This window comes from Centroberyx affinis, unplaced genomic scaffold (genome assembly GCF_046629955.1).
Source record: "Centroberyx affinis isolate AG114_WGS23_722 - 3 ecotype Tasmania unplaced genomic scaffold, CSIRO-AGI_Caff_v1 ptg001345l_1, whole genome shotgun sequence".
In the NCBI taxonomy this organism is placed as follows: Eukaryota; Metazoa; Chordata; class Actinopteri; order Beryciformes; family Berycidae; genus Centroberyx; species Centroberyx affinis.
Genome location: NW_027279838.1, coordinates 215,001 through 237,110, shown reverse-complemented (window position 1 = coordinate 237,110; position 22,110 = coordinate 215,001). Strand labels below are relative to the sequence as shown.

Here is a 22,110-nt window from a genome sequence, read left to right as displayed (position 1 = left end):
CTCCCTGTTTGGCTGAAACTGCCTTTCAGTGACATTCGGGAGGTTTTGGGGTGTATAAAAGTTGCTGTGGGTGTGGCCCTCCCCAAAGCTTTTTGTGTTGATCATTTTGAGCTTCTCAGTAAGCACTGGGTTTAATTAATTTTACAACACTAATTGGTGTGAGCGAAAACAACCCGCTGTGATTGTTTCCTTCCCCTAGTTTTCTTTGAACCTCTGTGTTTCTCCCCCTACTCATCCCCTCCTTCTCTTCTTCTTCCTTCCTCCCTAGATGATGCTTCGGATCAGAGTTCAGGCCGGGACACCCCCGCCAGCGGTTCGTCCCGCAGGGAGTGGGGGATCAGGTAGAGGAGAAAGACAAAAAAGACAAGAAAAAGAAAGTTAAAGCAAAGAAGAAAGAGAAGAACAAGGGGAAAGGAAAAGAGAAGGAGAGAAAGAAAGCAGAGGAGCCAGAAGAGACGGAAAAGAAGAGCAAGAAAAAAAGGCTTTGGCCTGCTGAGGTGAGTGTGTGTGTGTGTTTGTGTGTGTTTGTGTGAGAGAGAGGGAGAGAGAGAGAGAGGGAGAGAGAGAGAGAGAGAGAGAGAGAGAGAGAGAGAGAGAGAGAGAGAGAGAGAGAGAGAGAGGGAAGAGAGTGGCGAGAGAGAGATAAAGTGAGGGAGAGAGAGAGAGAGAAGTGAAGATGATTCATAATCAACACACCGTTGGTCTTGACACTCACAGACTTGACAGTCACAGACTGCCTGAAGCTCTCACACTGAATTACAGGGTGTATTTGTGCTGATGTCACCGTGTGTGTGTGTGTGTGTGTGTGTTTGTGTGTGTGTGTTGTGTGTTTGTGTGTGTGTGTGTGTGTGTGTGTGTGTGTGTGTGTGTGTGTGTGTGCATACAAACCTGATACCCACAGTACCTGCACTGGTGGAAATTCATTTGCATCCAGATTGTGATGTACTAAACAAAGTCTCCAGCTTACAGTATCTTGTGTTTTCTTATAATAATATGGGTATGATTTGTGTTTGTGTTTTAGAGACATTTTCCAGATGGGGAAAAAAATATTTGGTTAAAATGAACTTTTTTTCTTTTTCCAGAAATGTGTTGATTAACATTTTTACTTCCATCCATGCTACAAAACTCAAACATCAACTGGAAATATGTTTTATTTGTTAGTTTGTTTGTTAGTAGTTAGTGTCATCATTAAAAGTAAGGAAAACATTCAGGCTGGCTCTTGATCCATGTAGCCTGGCTATTGACATGTAACAACATATAACATGTTCTTTGCTAAGCAACAATTGCACCCATGGGAGCTACCACTAAGTTTCCCTAGTGGTAGAGTAGTAGAGTAGGTTGCATCTGGGGTTAAGAAAATCAAATAAAAACCATCTCAAAGCTTTTTTTCTGGTGAGTAACAAATCAAGCAAGCAACCCTTCCAAGCCTAAATTTCTAAATTTATTGGCCAATAAACAACATAAGTCTTCCCTCAATGAGCCTCTCTCTGTGTTGAGTCTCATATGGTTTCAATAGTCGTATTCTCTCTACACAATCACTTTTAGGCGTATGGAGTCCCAGTCTGAGTATCATATTCAGAAACAAAAACGAAATAAGCCATTTATACTGTGTTGTAAATATGTCTCCATCTCCTTGAGTATTTGTCTTAATTAAATAGATTGTGTCAGTATCATTACTACAGTACACTAACACTGGTACCACTGATACTTGTGGTACAGTAACAGGGCAGTCCGCTGGTTAGAGACCCCGTCCTGTAACCAGCGGGCCACAGTTTGAATCACTGCAACAGCCAGTGTGTTTTCTGCAACAATCGTGTCCAGTGTCAGAAAATCTGATATATGGAGTCCATTATCTACAACTATGAATACAAGTATGTTTTTTTTGTGTATTTCCCTGAGTTAATAGATACAGATAAAATAGTGTGACCTCTGCACACCCCTTGCTTCCGCATATTCACATATACAGTATACACACACTGTCTGTTCAAGACGATACCCTTAAAAACGAGCACACTGAGGTCTTTTCTCCTCATGAAACACTTCCAAATCACATGCTCACAGGCGCACAAAGAGCACTCTAAGAATGGTGCCCCAATTTCCCTAAGAGGGGCTTAAAATTATCTATCAAACTATTTCATGTGATTATCTTTAATGCTATATCTTCCTGTGTGAATGGGGAAAAACCTGTAGACTCACACACGCACACACACACACACAGTGTGAATGGGGCAAACTGTTTCAAAGAACAACTTCGGCATTCTTCCTTAATTCCTCCCTAATGTCAAGTCGGTTTTTTTTTCACCACGTCATTACTGAAATGGGATTTTACATGACCATTAAGTAGATAGGGATCTTAAGAAAAACGCTTGGACGCAATTTCATCTACAAAATATAGTCGCGGCCTTTCAAAATGCACGTACAAAAGCAGTCTATGTGAACCAGAACACAGGAAAACACTTCCAGATTTCAGACTCACATTTTATCACAATGATTATGCCCCAGAATTGCATGTTACTTAAAGTGAAATATTGGGTAATCAGGCTAATATAGACTAATTTGACTTAATTGAAGAGGTTCAATGCCTAATTTTTTTTTCCTGATAGTCGTCTCTTTTCCTCTCTCTCTCTCTCTCTCTCTCTCTCTCTCTCTGTCTCTCTCTCTGTAACTCTCTCCATATCTCCTTTCCTTTACCTCTTTTCCTTTGGTTTTCTTCATTTTTCCTTCAATGTCTCTCTCTCTCTCTTGCTCTCTCTCTCTCTCTCTCTCTACATAGCTCTGTTCAGTCATTAGTGAGTGATTATCTAGCGGTGAATATAAATGTTCCTTTTATGGTGTTGAAATGCTGTCTTTGTGGTGCAGTGGAGCATGTGAATGGGACTTCATACCTAAGCCTGTTCATATTCATGTTAAATTGACTTAGCGGGCAATGAAGGGAAATTTAGATGGATTAATGGATGGTTAGATAGATAGAGGTATGCATTGGGGGGCTAGGTGGATGTTCCTTTTCTTCCAACCGCCCATTTTTTTGTGATAATAACTTTAAATATTGCAGATATGTGTGTGTGTGTGTGTCTCTCTCTTTCTTTCTCTCTCACTCTCTTTCTCTCTCTCTGTCACTCTCTCTCTTCACTGTAGATTTGTCTCTGTGTCAGTCATTTTCACCCCGCATCACAAATAGACCCTCAGGCAGTACACGATGCACCTTGGGGTCTCATTTTGTCTCCCTCCATGCTAACTAGCACACACTAGTTTGAGTGATAGGCAACTGTCATTATCCAAAGTAAGAAGACTGACATTTCCGTGCTAAAAAAGTTCTTAGTGTTTTTTTATTGTATGGAAGAAATATCATTAACTCGATTCGGCTGATGTATTTTTGGAACTATTTTAGGTGAGCAACCACATATCCATCCACTGCACAGTGATTTTTAGCTGTAGACAGTCTTCCATTGTCCGCCTCATTCACTTACTGTGTAAACAAATCAAGTTAGTTACGCTGCTGCAGTCTCACTGGAAAGAGAGAGCTTCCGACAGGGAAAATAGTCCCTGGTAGTTCAAAACGGTACGTTATCATATTTAGTGTAAATTCTACCAGTCTTAGTGCTGTGGCACTCGAGATCAGACTCTGGAGACTGGAGGTCTGGAGACCACATGTTAAGGGGTCTTGGTCTCGAATTGAGAGCTTCGAGTACACATCTGGAGTGTACATAATCACCCTCGTTTGTGTCATCTGAGACTAATTTGTTTTTCTTTTTACTATGATTGAATCTAACAGTACTCCCCCTTATAGTGGGAACATGGCAACCACTGACTGGCAGAATTGAATTGTAAGTTAGAAGCAATAAAGTGTTTGACACAGTTCTGCCTAATTCTGTGATTGCCTTCTGTCATGATCTCTGTGATGTGTCCGATTGTATTGTACTAAAATGCCTTAATAATGATTGTTTTTTGTTTTGAAATATTAGCAGAGAAACTGATATAAATTTTGAGCCCTCACTCACTTGGGATCGCATTGTTCTGGTCTCGGTCTTGAAAGTATTGGTCTTGACTCAGACTTAATAAACTCTGGTCTTGGTCTTGACTCGGCCGCACCTTAGCTGGTGTCGACTGACCAACCTCCTACACAAATCCTCCAGAAACATATCATTTAAGACTACTTGAATTTTATTGCCAGGGCAAGGCAAGTATATTTATATAGCACATTTTGTACACAAAGGTAATTCAAAGTGCTTTTCACAAGGTATATAAGACATTAGATAAGAAATACAGGATAAGATAAATAAAAAAAAATGAAAAAAAGAGTGTATGAGAAGAGAGAATAAATAATCAAAATGCATAAAAAGAGAATATAGATCGAATTGCCTAGTATCACTCAACATAGTGTATGCCAAAGTGTTAGCATGGATCACTGGAGCAAATAATCTACTGGTGATACAGACAGTTTTGGTGTCTTATGTTCTCATCACTTCACAGGAAAGATCACCAATCTCCCAAAAATGTGGTGTATTCCTTTAAGAGCTTTACGACTCTACAGCTCACACATTGCACACCTGAGGAAATCCATCTCTCCATCTCTCATTCTCTCCTTCCCTCCTTCCCACAATCCTCCATGCCTCCTTCCCTATCACAGCCCTAAGGAACTACATAACATCCCTGAAAACATATTTTTGTTCTCCTCCCTCGCTCCATCCCTCTTTTACTTATCATCTTAGCAATGTCTTAAGTGCCTCAGGGTTCATTGAGGGTTACCCCCCATCCCTTCTTTCTCTCCATCTATCCCTCTTCCACCTTCTACCAATCCCTTTATTCACTGTCTGAAAAGCCCAAACGACACACCCGAGAATATCTTTAGCTTAATCTATCCCAACCCTCCCTCCATTCATCTATCCCTCCATCCATCCTTTCATCTAACCACCAAATCCCCCATCACTCCTTGCCTTAAGTGCCCTAAGAAACCATATGAGATGTCTAAGGATATTTTCATACCCTCCCTCCATCCCCCCATCCCTCATCATACTAAGAGTGTCTTGATTAGAGTCTCATGATAATGTCTACCTTTCTCCCTTTCTCTCTCTCCTCCATCCAGCCATACTTCTACCTCCATCTCCGCCCTCAATCCCTCTCTCATTACCTCCCTCTCTCTCCTCCATCTTTGTATCACTCCAATTCTTCCTCTCCCTCTCCTGCCATCCAACTCCAGCTCCCCTATCTCCATATGATTGCATGTAATGGCAGTAGACTGGGAAGGCAAATTGGTACTATTCAACGCAATTCAGCTTAGGCCAAACCGCTGATTGGTCCCATTCAGCTGGGGCCAGGCTTTAATTGGCCTAATGGTCTGGAAGGTGAGATGTGGGGTGGGATACTCAACCTTAGCAGCCACTGAAGTGAAACTGGACTTCTCTAATTTCATCTATTTCAAATTTTAAAACTCTGGAGTGTATAAAGTAGAGTTTAGAGAGGAAAGAAAAAGAGAGAGAGATTGTTGAGACAGATAAGGAGTTTCCTACATATGAGAAACAGTTTTTTTAACTTAATTTGGGGTTTAACATCGGAGTATACAAACAAACTCACTTGTACTGTGACGTCTTTTTCCTTGAATTTTCTGTTGATGAAGTTTGAGGTTCTGTAGGTGGCGTTCTTTTCTTTCTCCGTTCAGCCATGGTGGCTGTCGCTGCTCATGCTAACTACCCAGTTTTGTTCTATTTATACCAAATTGCTGCAAGAAAAGTTAAATTCATCACTTCCTCTGAGCCAGAAGATTGTTCCCAGTAAAGACTTGCCTAACCTTGGATGTTTAGAACAGCAAATGTAAAAGCTTTTATGAACTGAATCACTATTGTGTTACATCAGTCGGTGATAAAGAGTAGAAAAATGCAGTTATAAATATGAAAATTATTACTTGAAGTGTTTCCGATGGCCTAATAGGTTTTTGATGTTGTCATATCAGTTTTCCCTCCAGTGAACTAAAGTTGTCTACAAAAGCCTAGTGTGAAAACACACCCACACACACACACACACACACACACACACACACACACACACACATGCTCGACTACACATAGGGGCCTTAATGATTCAGCTCTGCCACTTAAATTAGGCTCTCATCTCCGTCGAGAGCAAAACGCCGTCATTGCTAAGTCACTAGATTATTATTATAGTCTATGAGCAGTGTAAATTTAATTCCATATTTATGTTTTATTCAACAAAGTAGGTTAAGAACAAATAGTTTGTTATTGCTTATTGCACCATCATCATCTTCTTTTTCTCCTTCTTTGTTGTGTCTTTTGTTTTTCTTTTTTCTCTTTTTCTTCTTCCAAATCTTATTTCCTCTTTGTTATCAATACCTTCTTCTTGGAGTTTCTGCTTTTCCTTTTTCTTTTTATCCCCCTGTATTTCTGTCTCATAGTTCATTTACAGTATTGGGTTGTTAAAACATCTTTCTGGAAATCTAGATTTCTAGAATTAAAATTGGTGATTGCTGAGAAGGCATTGTTAGAGGAGAAATAGAAAAAGACACTCCATTTTAAATTTTAAATTTTAATTAATTTCACGTAGTAACTGCAATGTTGCATCCGTATTGTTTACCGAGACATTAAAGTCAGACTGTGAATAATGTTCAAATGTCCTTTAAAGTGGACAGCTGGCAGGGATGATCTGCTCTGTCATCTGGACTGCTGCCACCTGCCAATCAAACCTGTCATTTATCTGTGTGTGTGTGTGTGTGTGTGTGTGTGTGTGTGTGAGAGAGAGAGAGAGAGAGAGAGAGAGAGCGAGTGTGCCATTTCAGAAGGTGGCAACCATCCTGACATCATGAATATTCATGAGGTGATAAAACATGATTGGTCACACAGTCAGATGGGTGTCAGATAGTTAGAGCCCAGTTGCTGTGAATCTTCCCCAGACGTTGTTTGTGTTTGTGTGTGTGTGTGTGTGTGTGTGTGTGTGTCCATCCCTCCTACCAGCCCTCTTGTCTTTTTCATCTGTTTCCTCCTCTTTTCCACCTTTTCCCTCTCTTCAAATTTCCCTCTCTCTGAGCTGAATCTCTCTCTTAGTGTCTCTGTCTCATATGGACAGCAGGATGTAAATAAATGGATAGACAGTAGCTGAAAAAAAATCTGACAACCCAGTAAGCATTCATACTTAACGCACACACACACGCACACACACACACACACACACACACACACACAGACACACATATTTTCTACCATAACATTACACTCAAACCTTATTAATATGGGTTGAGAGTATGGCCCTCTGGGCTGTCCTGTCATCTGTGTGTGTGTGTGTGTGTGTTAACTGTCTGTCCAAATGAAAAGCTGGTAATCTATTAGGTGAGAATGGGAATGGACAAGGTCCATCAGAACCAGAGAGGGACAGGCGTTTGCCTTGGCGGTGCGTCATGTTTTTGTGTTTGTTCATGTGTGTTGAAGTGTGTGTGTGTGTGTGTGTGTGTGTGTGTGTGCGCACGCTGTGCATTTTGAGTTTAGCCCAGTGTGAATTTATGAGAATCTATGATAATATATGCATGGTTGCTCGCCTGGTTGTATTCATGCACTGCTGTACTCACCTCCATCTGGCTGTTGCTCTGGTCTCTAGGTGTGTGTGTGTGTGTGTGTGTGTGTGTGTGTGTGTGTGTGTGTTCATGTGTATGTGTCCACTGTGTCTTTGAATCTTGAAATGAATGAGATTATCCTATACAACCACTTGCAGAGTCAATTTATTGACGCAAAGACGTTTTTACCATGAGAAAACATTACAATATGCAATGGAATATGCATACTTACAAGAGAAATTATATGAAATGTTAAAAAAAAAATACAGGAGGTAGGAGAGCAAAATAACTTTAGGCTACAATCAGAGAACCAGCCACCCTTTTCTTCCAACCCTCAGTCCACTCCCTCTCTTCACCTCTCTTTTTGATAGCCATAATTACCCTCTCCCCCATTTCTGCCCCTTTTCTCCTCCCTCGCTCCCTCTCTCACTCTCTCCCCCATCTCTCCAATTGTCCATAATGCGCCACCTCTGTTAGACTAAAGTGCTCCATTGTGGGGACTATTAGCCCATCTCTGCGGTGGGGCCCATTAGGAATGACTAGCTCCATTGTGGGGTCTGTTAAAGGTAGAGAGACATGCATATACACAGAAGAGAGAGAGTGAGCGAGAGAGAAGCGGAAAGACAAATATAGAGGGAAATCGAGACACACATAGAGACAGACAGTCAAACAGTATAGAAAGATGTTAAGATAGAAACATATGAGAAATTGACGGATATGGAGATAAACATTTAGGGAGACAGGATGACAGATATATAGAGACACAGTCAGAAAGACAGGCAAACGTATAAAGAAGCAGAGAAACAGACGTTCACACAGAAAGAAATGCAGATAAACAAATGTAGCCTCCAGTGAACTATTCCCGACTTTTAATTGCGCTAGTCTTTAGACCAGACATTCGCTGTCATTGTTTAATAATTAGAGAGCGCACACTTTGAAGGGGCAAAGGAGCCACCAGCCGCCAATCAAACACCCTGACAGGAAGTCATTGGGGTGTCATTGACTGATGTCACGCCTGCCAATCATCTATGTGTGTGTGTGTGTGTGTGTGTGTGTGTGTGTGTGTGTGTGTGCGTGTGTGTGTGCTTCTGTACACTTTTATGTTTGCTCATGCATGGCTGAGTCTATGTGTCTGCCCATATATGTATGTATGTATGAGTGTGCATGAGTGTATGTGTGTGTGCGTGCTCATTTTCGTGGCAAACCTGTCAATCATCCGTTCCCTCGGGGCTCCATCTGCCAATGATAGCCAAGGGAGGCGTGTCTAAGGAGTGGCAGAGGGAGGGAGCGAGAGAAAGAGAGAAGAATAGAGAGAAAAGTGAACTGGGAGACACAGGTGTTTGCGCTCGTTTTCTCCTCGTTTGTCAGTGGGTTTCCTCCTTCTGGTCTTTTCAGAGGCAGAAGTGTGAATCGGCCCCCTGAACATTCTGCTCACTGTTCGCCAGTGAACAGTGTGTGTGTGTGTGTGTGTCTGTGTGTGTGTCTGTGTGTGTCTGTGTGTTCTTGTACTTCTACCCTTTTTTTAGAACCAGTTTGAGATTTTGGGCCTTTGGAGTGAGGACATTTTGCCAAGTGAGGTCATTTTGACTAGTCCTCACTTCTTCAAAAGGCTAGTTTAGGGTCAGGACTTGGGTTTAAGGTTAAGATTAGAGTTGGGATTAAGTTTAGGTTAGGGTAATGGTTAAGGGTTAGGTCTGTAGTAGTGAAGGTTAAGGTTAGGTTTAGACGTTAGGAAATGAATGTAGTCAATACAAGGTCCTCATGAGGATAATACAAGGATGTGTGTGTGTGTGTGTGTGTGTGTGTGTGTGTGTGTGTGTGTGTGTGTTTATGCTTTGAGCATTGTCTCCAGCAGGATGAGAATTAATGAGGGCACAGGACAAAATGCACTTGACTTTATAAATGACGATAAAAAAATAAAAAAATGAGTTACCAAAATCCCCTTTTTTGCATTTGAATCCTGTTCAAATTGTATTCATTGAATTATCAAATATTCACATGTGAATGTAACTACTGTCCCCAGTGGGCATGCAGCCAACAATAGAAGTAAATGCCAACCCCACACAAACCACTGCATCTGCAAAAATAAAACCACCAATATCATAAAAAAAAACATTACAGACACAGCAGTTGAGCAGTGTAAGATAGACTGGTTGTGGACAGAGTGGGGAAAACAGCACAGTCTTCTTCTGTAAGGTTTGCTGTGAGTTTCCAGCAGTGGGAACGGAGTGTGGGACATGAGGTATATTATGATTTAAAATAAAAAAATAATCTTAATGGTACAGATTGAGTGTTTATTTGCCAGTATGCAAAGCAACTGTTTCATAGCTGAATGAAATTGACCCTGAAAAAGACCAAGCCACCCCTGAAAATCTGATCAAGGGGTTTCTGTGTATATGTGTGTACTACGTTTGTGTGTGCTGTGTGACTGTTCATGTGTGTGGTGTACATACGTATGTGTATGGTTCTGTTCTTGTGTGTGTGCATGTGTACAGTGTGTAATTATCTGTATATACTCATTTTTGTGTGCCTTTTTATGGTGTTTGTGTGTGTGTGTGTGTGTGTGTGCGTGTGCGTGTGTGCGTGTGCGTGTGTGCGTGTGCGTGTGTCATGTTTATCCTCATCATCTCTACCTTCCCCGTCCAGATGGAGGCTTTAAGAAACCTGAGTACATTTTTCTAATTAGATCGTCCCCACATGCAAATGAGTTACCATACACTTCCCATACAGATTGTGGTGTTTAGTCATGAATATTCATGACTCACCATTCTGTTCCCACTAATGACAGTACAAGAGGTAATGTATTCATCCGAGCTGGCTGCTAATTGGTTGTTGTTACTCTGATATTTCTTGTGAAACGATGCTCAAGTGATAACCTTGTAGCTTTGTAAATTTTACAGTTCGTCCAGGATGTTCAGCCTAGGTATGTGAGCTTGAATAAACCCCCCCCACCCCCCCCCACCCTCCCCCCGAAGCTAGACGGCGGTGAGCCCAGACTCTCTTGATGGCACCTATGGGAGAGCAACATAGGATTTTCAGCCAGATTTGCTGAAAAACAGCCAGGTCACTGATGACGTCATAGGTACTTAAAGCCATTCTGAGTGATCTGTCAAATCCATTACCAGCATCAGTCCTGGTTTCTAAAGCAGTGATAGTCAGTGATATGTCATATCCATTAGAAACAGCATTCATGTTTGATCACAGCTGCCACTTTGCATGCCTGTACAGGGTTTAATTTATACATTTCTATCAAATTCAATACTCCAGTGTCAAACCTGCCCTTCCACTCTGCACTTATGAGTAGCTTCTATAGCAAAAAAAAGGGTAGACAGGAGGAAATAATCAAAGGAAAAAAGAAAAAAAAATGCAGTAGAAAAATAGGAAAAAGGAAAACAAAAAATATAAGATTTGAAAGAACTAACAAAAAAATACAGTGGTTGAGAGACAGAAATAACTAACAGAACAATGAAAGACGCAAGCAAAAAGAAGCAGCTAATGTAGATTCAAGTAGTGTCAGCTCTGTTCATATGATTTGGTGCTATGGAAAATTTTTTTTATATATATATACTATATATATATATGCCTGCTGGTTGTCACAGAGGCGCCGGGAAAGGGAGAAAGGTTGAAGGTGACTGCTGTGACATCATCAGACGAGCCACTTAACTTTCCCGTTTCTTTTAATTTACTTTCTCACACATATGACTATGCGGACACACACACACACACGCACATGCAGGACTGGATGAGTAGATGACAACACACATGCATGCATTCACACACACGCAAAGAAAACCCACTCCCCCGCATGCAAAAATGAACAAGTACACACACACACACACACACACAAACTCTCAGATGAGCTCAGTATGGGCGCTAACTCCCTCTGCTCAGCCCGAAGGCAGTGGCAGGAGAAAGGACTTGTCTCTTTTTGTCTTTCTTTGATTCATTCTTTTTTTTCACTCTTCCCACCTTTCCCTGGCATGCTGTGGCTTCTCAAGTGTGTAGCCTTCTCTTTCTATTTCTTCTCTCTCTCACACACTCTCACACACACTGACACACACTTTCTCATTTTCCTTTTCTCTCCCTTTGTCTCCTCCCTTGGTCTCACTCTGTCTCTTTTGTGTGTGTATTTTTGTGCCTCGGTGTATGTGTGTGTGTGTGTCTGTGCATGTGGCCTCCCACGATAGCCCAGTAATGAATATGGAGAGGGACTGGAGAGAGCGTGTAATTAAGCCGGTCTGTAGGTGTCCAGTACAACTATCTTTCTACCTCTCTCTCCTTCCTCTGACTCTCCCTCGTTTTCCCATTCTTCTTCCATTCTCCTCTCTTCTAACCAAGCAACACGCAGCTAAATCTGCCATAATTACAGATGTTCCTTTGTTTGTTTTAATCAGTCCAGTTCATCTCCACTACGAAATTGATCGCATGTAGAAAACACCTAACACATAAAGTATAACTCACAAGGACTTGTGGGACAGAAAGCAGCAGCCAGTACCTGACACTAGCTATACTATATCCATCCAGCTGTCAGACTAATGCGATTTAGGTGCGCTTCCATCAGCTGGCCTGAAGCGAATAGATAGGTTTCCTCAACTTCAGAAAAAAAAAAAAAAAACATCCAGACACAAGAAAAATGGAAAGAATATTTTAAGATTTGCTCAGCATTTGGTAAGTTGTTATTGTTCTTTAGTGTCAGCCGATGTGTTGGCCATATCTCATGCTTTCATCCCAAGACAAAAACAATACAATGTATGGTAATACACATATTTTACAGACATTATAGGAGCTTCCAAAGCCTCTTTTGAACTGTTGTGCAAAACCAGTCGTGCCAAGCCTTTGTCATTGTTTATTCACAAATGTTTTTCGATTGGAATTTATGGAATATTTATTTTATTGGCAAAATTGTTTTCCCCTTCAAGTGAACATAAATTGTTTTTGCAATATTGAAGATTTCTTTTCTCCTTTATATTATATTTATATTTTTCATATATTCAGTGTTACTATTTGAAGAAAAAAACAAGACAATCATAATCCTAATCCTACCTCCCTCCATCCATCCCTTTATCGAGTTTTGCCTTTTCCATTCAACTTTTCTAATTCAGTACATCATAATTCTCCCCCAAAAACCCAGTGACTGCCTACGTTAATCTTATATCTTCCACTTTTTTTTTCTGTATGTCTCCATCTTTCTCCCATGTCTCTCTGTCGTTGTCTGTTTTGTATGCATGTGTGTGTGTGTGCACGTGTGTGTGTGAGAGAGAGAGAGTGAGTGAGAGAGAGATTGATGGATGTCTGTGGAGAGTTAGATGAGGTGGTGAAGGTGTCTCTAGTTACTATCTTCTCTGTTTTTGTGAGATGTTTCATTAAAAACATCATAAGTCAAAGTTTCCCTCTGGCTGACTCTCTTTCTCTCTCTCTGTTATGAAAAACTATATGAAATCCAGCTCTGTTCCAATCCTCAGCTTTTTCATCTTTTTTTTTTCTCTTTTTTTCTATCGGAAAGGTTAGGGAGGAGAGGAGGAGCTGGGATGACATGGAGCGTAGATGAGAGGAGAGGAGATGAGGGGATTGGAGAGGTTAAGTGCAGTGAGAGAGGAGTTCGATGGCAAGGGGAAGGGGTGAGACGAACACGAGGAGTGAGATGAAGGGTGAAGGAGAGGTAAGCAACGGGCAGAAAGAGGGAGAGATGAGGATAATGAGAGAAGGAAGGTGTTACTGAGGAAAAAAGGAGGAAGAGGGAAAAAGGGAGAAAGGGAGGTGAAAGAAAGGTGAGCAAGAGGAAGAGAGAAAGAGTTGAAGGAAAGGGTAAGCTTCTAACACTGTCGGTAGTACTAATTAGAGCGAGGCTTGTCCCCTGCGAGGCAAATGCACGCACGCACGCACACACACACACACACACTCACACACACACACCCCAACAGCCCCCTAGGCCTTCACTGCCCATTGAGCCCCCTGTATGGATGGAAAATAGGCTTCTTTACCCCCCCAGTCCACATTAAGCATTTCAAACACACACATATTCCCTGGATACACACACACACACACACACACACACACACACACACACACACACGCTAACACTTACACACTTTTAAATGACCGTAAATGTTGTTTTAAATAATACACTAGCAGGCATAGTGATACTTCAAACACAGCAGCGGCAGCAGCAGCAGCGGGTAGCAGTAGTGCAGACAGGATAATAGATTAATAAATTTACATGATAAATAAAATATAAAGCGTGTTTTAAGGTCAGGGTTCACATGTTGGAGGTATTAACTATTTAGCAGGCTTGACTGGCTCAATTAACCACATCCTGCTCATTTCGTAGCCGTAGGGGTGTGTAAGGCTTAATGGAAGAAAATGAGCCTCCCTGAGCAGCGGGCATTTTTGCTGTGCAGCTCATACCATGTTCTTACTGTGTGTCATGACACCAGCTCATGACACACTTGACCAATTCATATTTGGATCTAATTATTATCATTTTTAACCTACCGGATGGGAGGGGTTTGCCACATACCGCACTACAACCAGAAAGTTTAGACAATGACAGAAAAGTATTTAGAGGGGGAAAAGAGTTAACTGTGGCACTCTGAATCGTCCTGTATCGTGTTTGTTAAATGTTGAATTAAATCTTGTCTTCAGAAAAAATGTCTGTTGACCAAACTGACCATAAGCATAAGGGTTATTATACACAACTTTTTTTATGGCGGTGGAGATGGGTAACATGGCTAAAAATGATCACCAATGGCATATTTGTCATTATGTGCTTGTTCCTTGCAATATACTATGTCATTCATGGAGATTTTGTCTCATTTACCAATCCCCATCCAGTCGAATGGTAATACTGGTTAATTCAATTGTCTCAATGTGTGTGTATGTGTGTGTGTGTGTGTGTGTGTGTGTGTGTGTGTGTGTGTGTGTGTGTGTGTGTGTGTGTGTATCATTGCTCTGCGGACAGAGAGCCAACTAGTCCTTTTCTCATTAGCAAATGTCAGTGTGTCTGCATATTCTGAACCCATCATCATTCATTTACAGTCAATTTCATGATGTCCAGTCAGTTGAAAAGTGTATGTGTATGTGTGTGTGTGTGTGTGATTCATGGAGTTCCCCAGGTAATGACTTGTGCAGTGTCCAGTAGTGCTGAGTGCGCTCTTGATGCTGACCACACACACACAAACACAGTATTGACTGGTGCGGTTTGTGTATTGATATGCGGCCACTTAAACCGGGGCCTCGTATCTTTTAATTTAGGCGGAGACTCATCCCATTATGGCGGCAGAACTGGAGCTGCTGCATGTTCTCATAAACTCATAAGATAAACATGGTAATGAAGTTATGGGGGAGAGGAAGATGCTGCGGGTTGTGTGGAAAAACGTGTCAAACACACTGTGAATTTGTATGTGTGTGAGACTGCTGATGTTTTAGATGACTTAGCTTGATCTACATAATAGGTTGTGTCTTTTTAATGAAGTTATATGTGAGAGATACTTTCCAAGCAGGGATATCCACCCTAGATAATATATGCTGTATATATATATATATATATATAGCTGAGGGCACAGTTGGCATTTCACCTGACATTGATACAGTGAGCTGAGCTGCTCTTCATTACTGGCTGACTGATTCGCCATACACACGGTGACACGCACACTAACACACACATACACACACACAGCCTGTTGTGAAAGGAGAAAGGGAACATATACTGTATGTATGTGTGTGTGAGAGAGTGAGTGAGAGAGAGAGAGAAGCGGAGATGATTCATGCCAACGCACCATTGGTCTTGACACTCAGTCACAGGCTTTGTCAGAAGCTCTCACACTGAATAACGCAGTGTGTGTGTTTGCGCTCATGTCAGCCTGCATGCGTGTCTTCATGCACGTGTGTGTGCATGTTTCATACATGCGTGTGTTGTGAGAACGGTGTTAATGTGGTGTTTGTGCTTCATCTGCTACATTGTCAATTACCAGTGAATGTTGCATAATGCTGATTGCTGTTGCAATCATTATGCGCAGTTAAATTTACAAATTCTGCTCGCTTTCTTTTTTCTGTCTCTTTATTTCTATCTCTCTCTCTTGCTCTCTCTCTGTTTCTCTCGGTGTCTTCCTCCAGGTTCGGGAAGAAAAAAGAGGAGAAGAAGGAGGCGAAGGCGGCTCTACAGCGACAGAAGTCTGACGTTCTGAGCGAGGAGGAGCTGGAGAGGATGAAGGAGGAGAGGGAGAGGTGGGGAGCTTTCTGGGAACAAGATGATGATTATTTCTTGGGCTCCAACACAGAGATGGAACTTAAGTATTTGGGACACAACCGCAGCGAGACTGTTCTGCTGCTATCTTATCTGCTGCCATACAAACTCAGGCACTGTGCATACTCTGAGCAGAGAGGGTGATTTTATACTAATCTGGATTGCTTGTGCATCGGTTTTTTTTCCCCCCTTGATTGATTGAGGATATTTTCATTTCTCAGCGGCTTGCAGATGATTGGTCATTCTCACTGAACACATTACTGAAACCAGTCTATTAAACATTTCTCTCATTCTTTTCTTTTATTGTTTACCGTTCTTTCCACTCTCTCCAGTCCCTCTATCCCCCTCTACTCCATGCCTGTCATTCCTCAGCTCTGTTCTCATGGTGTAAATCTGTGTGGTTTGATTAGCGACATTTCTCTGTGGTACGCCGAGTCATAACTAAACCACTCTTAACCCACCCAACCAGGCCACGTTTGCACATTCACACATTCACACATACGCACATACGCACACACATACACACACATAGAACATATTGTATGCTTGTCTGCTAGCTTGATGTTCGTTATATCTTCTTTCACACTTGTTTTGTAAACTCTGTATTTCCGTGTATTAAAATCATGTTTGTGTCATAAATGTCTCTCCACTGTGTCTTGTCAGGATCGAGGCGAAGCACACCGAGCTGCGGGAGCGCCAGTCCAGAGACCAGCGAGGCGGGGCCGGTGGGTCCTTGTACCCCGACGTCGAGGATGACGACGCGGACCCCAACTACGCCCGCATACACAACTTCAGGGACCGAGACGCGGGTCCGGTCCCGCAGCCGCCGTCTCAGTCGCCTCCTTACAGCGCAGTTCACCACAGCCGCGCCCGCACACCCTCCCCCCAGCGCCCCCCTGCCTTCCCGGGCCACGGAAATCACGGTAACGACCCCGGGGCGACACCTGATGGCGATGCCCTGGACGGGCTGTACGCCAAGGTCAACAAACCGAGGGCAGCCGGGGCCACTTCTCCTCCTGCGCCTGCAGCACCCGGTGACAGGTAAGGCACCATGATGTTCTCACGGTATCTTAAACACGCCCTTAAAATGTCTGAAAAGGTCTCTAAATCTAAATCAAAGGCCTTAAAAAGCATTAAAATGTCTTAAATGCAGTAATTAGAGGTCTTGAGATGTTTGCACCATGTTTATTTTTCAACATTAGTTGTCTTCAATCTGATTTTGGTTCTCTAATCTTTGGTTGTTAAATTGGTCTTAAATCTTGAATTTGGCTTTCTGAAACCTGCAGATACCTTGGTTGTATTCTATTCTATTCTATTCTGCTTTCCTCTACTCATCTCTCTCTCCCTCATCCTCTTCCCACCCGCCCTTATCCCCTCCTTAATTCCACCCTCCCCTTCTCATCCCCCTTCCCATCCCTACTTCTTCCCACTCATCCCACTCTCCCTCATCCCTACTCATTCAACCCTCTTACCTTCAATCCCTCCTTTCCTTCCCTTCCCTTCCTTCCGCCCTCCACCTCTCCCTCCCTCCCTCCCTCCCTCCCTCCCTTCATCCCACCCTCATTCACTCTCCCTCTTCCTCCTTCCCTCTCCCATCCCTCTCCATTTCCTGTACAGTGTGATATTATGTTGCTGACGTCCTCATATTTCTCTCTCTCCCGTCTAAATCAGGTTTCACCTTCCTTCTGCCCTCTATCTGCCAACAGGCAAGTGTGTGTGTGTGTGTGTGTGTGTGTGTGTGAGAGAGAGAGAGAGAGAGAGAGAGAGAGAGAGAGAGTTAGTTTCTGTGCTTACTTCTGTTTTTGTTTGTGTGTGTGTATGTGCACGTGTGCTTTTGTGCCTGCCCACATACGTATATGTGTGTATATGTGTGTTTGTGTGTGTGTGTGTTTATATCCCAGCAGAAAAAAAACAAAACAATCACCTCAGGGCTCAAGGTGTACCTCTCAGCTCCACAATCAAAGCAGAAGAGACTCTTCTTCCCTTGATAATGTCAGTCACAGGTCACTTATTTCTGAATATATCTACCCACACACACAGACTCACACACACGCGCGAGCACACACACACTCATATCCACATAATTTCTGTACCTGTCTTCATGCGAGGAGCCAAACCTTTTTGATAGTCAGCTTTAGGCTTCATGGAGATGTTTCCTGGCACTGCCTTAGTTACTTGTTTCCTGCATGCATAATGCCATTTCATTATGGAAAGTCAAGACTTCTCTGACCTTGACTCCTGGGGTGGGATACCTTAATGTTATTATTGTTAAAATGCTTTATTAATTTTCCAAACACTTTATTTTTTAATGTATCAGTATGGTGCAGTTGCAAGTAAGGGGACTAATGTGACCGTATGACATGCACAATACAGCTCAGTAAGTGGATTCAAACCTACGACATTACATGCACACAGTCCGTGCCTCAGCCCAGCGTACCACCAGGACGTCCTAATAATAATAATACTGTGTTCCTTTATTGATCCCCATTGGGAAATTCTCTTTTCACTCGCCCCCTCCAGGGAGGCCAGAGGTCACGGCTACAGAGCGGCAGGCTTGAAGCTGGTGAGGATTCAGTGTCTTGTTCAAAGACAGCAGGGTGTGGATGCTTGCCAACACACAGGCTTGAAGTAGTGAGCATCATCTGGTTTTGGCCCAAAATGGGGAACATTTTTGCATCAGTAATCATGAATTGTGAGTTTTCTGCTTGCAAGGTTTCTACATTTTTACCACCCACACCCCAAAATATGTATACACCTTCAGAGCAGAATACAGTGTTTGGAGAGTGAAATGAGCAAAGTGAGAAATACGGTATCATATTGTTGATGGATTATAGCCTGACTTCATGCATTGTCTATTGCAAACTCATATTGATTTACTTGGTCTTTTATCGCTGTCATCTAGGCATCATCTAGGGATCTATCATGCAAATGCCTCTTCTTTGCTTACCAGTAAAAAAAAAGTGCATTATCTTTAGATCCTGGTTACTGATTTTACTTAATCCGTGTGTCTTTTGGTGGTTTTGGATTAAAGCATGGTGTTTGAAGAATTACATTTTGTGGTTTTAGTCTGTCCAAGTCTGGGACACAAACACTTTTTCCTCTTTTGCCACAGCGCTGTGGTCTTCCAGAGCCAAACTAAGTTCAAACATTTGAGGGTGAGGCAGTCCTCTATACCTGGATGGTTGATGCTATCCTGGATGCTACTGTGTCACAGTGTCATAAAAATAATTTTATACAAATTAAATCTGTTCTTTATTGAGCATCATCTAATTAAAGTAAGTAAATTGTTTATTGTGAAAATTGAACTTAAACAATGAATCTTCACACGTTACATTTTTCACTCCCAACTCCCATAATTCTTGTCTTGTATGCAAATTCATTTTGATGACATCACATGACGGGAGAACATACTTCTTCTTCATCTATTAGTTTGCTTGGACTGCTGCAATATAGTGATGTATATATCACTATAACGCTAAAATGTATGTAATATGCTATGAGCTAGGTTTCAGTCACTAACATTAACTATCAAGCCAAGTAGCCTAATGTTAATGTATCGATGGCAGCAGCTGATCAACTAGGGAGCCAGAGAGCTGAGATCACATTAAAATAAACTCATAATTACTTAGGTTTGTATGCCATTGCTATGAATGCACTGTGGGACTGTACAGCATCTGAAGTTGTTCTCACTTGACGACACAGCACTAATATGTTGCTATTTTGTTTAATTCATCCATTATTTATTTCCTGAAGTCCACCAATCTGCTGCGTTCCCTTAAATAATTAAAACAATGTTCTTTGTGTCTGTTGATACTCAACCAGTATCCCATTACAATTCTGTTTTTTTGTAAGATGGGCACCAGTCTCAAAAGAAATATATATTTCTCTGGCCTCTGTTTGTCCAGTAATTGTACTGCGTGTCTTGCATATCAATTATCTTTGAGCCCAACAATGCATCCCACCAATGGAGTCAAATTCACGCAAAGGAAGGAAAATTGGTTGACTTCCATGCATTTTTGTTGTTCTCATGCATTTCCAGTGGCTTGGCTCGGTCACATAGTCATGAAACTCGAGGCTATGCGGCCATGTCAACTGCCAGAGTTAAAAATATTGCGGATATGAGGTTTCTGGAGGGAACAGATAATACTCCGGTTCCTTTAAACTATTAGCTGGAACCCAAAATGTCACAAACCCAAGGGCTCACCACATGACCGAAATTGAAATCTCTGACACTAGATTTAGCCACTTTTCTGACTGCAAATTTATTTCTCAAAAGCGACTTGGAACATACGTAGCTGCTCTCGGATCATGGAGAAATATGTTAATGTTTTGACTCCCAAAAGCTTTTGGCAGCAAACTCTGTGTCTGCAGGTCTTGAAAAAGTCTTAAAAAGTCTTGCATTTGGTAGCCTATATTCAGAGAGAGATAGCTGTATTCATTCATCATCACTTCCTGAAACCTGATGATGCAGATGTGAGGAAGTTCAGTCATTGGCTGACAGTAATCGATGGTGCCAGAAAAAGTAGTTAGTGTGTCAGTGGAGTGTGTGTGTGCGTGTATGTGTGTGTTTGTGTGTGTGTGTGTGTGTCAGGGGAGGCCAGAGCAGTGGTGTGCATGTGTGAGACGGAGATAAACAAATCGCTAAGGACTCCATTCCATCAGCACTTCAGCAAAGCAATGGAGCACACGGACACACACACACACACACACACAGTGAAATATGGAGAGGCATATTATCTAGATATATCCATTGGGATCTCAGCTCCTTGTGTTATAAATGGAAAAGACGTGATGCACTGACAAACACACTGACAATATAAAGCTCCAAAAACACACACACACACACACACACACACACACACACAGATACGTAAAGATGCATGTACACACACATTCAAAAGCACACACACATACAGTGGCATACACATTCACAGAGACACACACATTCTATCTTAACTCTTTCACACACACAAACACACACGGCAAATAAAAAAAGCTCATAAATACAGACAGTGTCCTTTGAGATCTGCAGGGATCTGTATGATAAACGATGCGGCTTATAGCACAACAAAGAGCACATCATAAATCAGTGGGGGCCCATATCAGATACTGTTGTATAGACTGAACTGAAAGGCTAGGTGAATCCCTCAAAAGCGGTGCTGTAATTCCGTAGCAGATTGGAGGATGTTGGAAAATGATGAAATAGAGGTGACGGGGATAAGAGTGCGTGACAAATCAATAAGACCGCCTATCGTAAATTTGGTTAAATTGAAAATAAACAAGGTGGGATATCCCCAAACGCGCCGCTATAGTTCTTGTGTGAATTTAATGAAAATATGATGAAGAGAAAACTTTGTTACCAGACAACGTGAAGCTGTTAATGTAGTGGTTTTCAGTGTTTTTAATGAAAAGATTAAAATAGGTCCGCCAGATTATTTGGATAATTCCAGCTTTATGTGAGCTATACTGAGTACGTTATATTGTAATAACCTTCTAAAGTCTATGCGTTGAAAAGGGTTAGATAAAATATATGGGGCTTAGCAAGTTAAATCACTTTAAAGCAGGGTAAATTGTATTTTCCAGCACACCCAGCACGCGTCTCTGTGCCTGGGTGCATGCATGCGTTCTTGAGCATCCGTTTTTTGCGAGTGTGATGAGATTTATCTTTATCAGTGGTTAGCTTTAAAGAGCTCTATTAAGGAAGGCCGGTTATTTAACCAGACAGCCCATTAATACTTCACACTGTCTGCCTCCCAACTAGCCAACCACCTTTAATTCTAAAGGGCACAAGCGGCTCCATTCCTTACGCATGGCAGAGTTTAATGCAGGCTCATTTAATAAACCCATAACACACACACATGCACGCACACACACACACACACACACATACACATACACACACACACACACACACACACACACACTTTGGAAAGATTACACACACTTGAATGCATGGATATGCTCTGGAAACGAAGCACAGACTCCCTATATCTCTCTCTCACACACACTCACACACATAAATACAAGCCAGTATTTAATTAGCAGCCTCTCTTAATAATCTATCATTCTTTTTCTACCTCTCTCTCTCTCTATCCACAAAGAAAAATAAGTATTTCCTATATCGCCATCCTTAACCTCGTTCTCCTCCTCCTGCAGCCCCTCCACCTCTCTTTCATCTGAGTCGAGGGTCTGAGTTGCTTAGGCCGGGAAGGATGGAGAGAGCGAGGGAGGAAGGGTGGAAGGGAGGAGAGAAGGACACAAAGAGGCAAGGGAACTCTCGAGAAGATCCTCGAGTGGAGAGCAGGACTCCTTG

At 42.0% G+C, this 22,110-nt stretch overlaps 1 protein-coding gene across 1 annotated transcript in view; it reads left to right on the top strand.

Moving 5' to 3' along the window:
* The window catches only part of LOC139649449 (partitioning defective 3 homolog B-like), a gene marked incomplete at its 5' end in the record, with an annotated part of 162,052 nt that overhangs the window by 66,060 nt on the left and 73,882 nt on the right, over window positions 1–22,110 (top strand). The window contains 5 exon segments of the mRNA XM_071525860.1: window positions 269–319; window positions 322–473; window positions 475–497; window positions 15,668–15,778; window positions 16,461–16,838. Coding sequence (XP_071381961.1) covers window positions 269–319; window positions 322–473; window positions 475–497; window positions 15,668–15,778; window positions 16,461–16,838 — 715 coding nt within the window.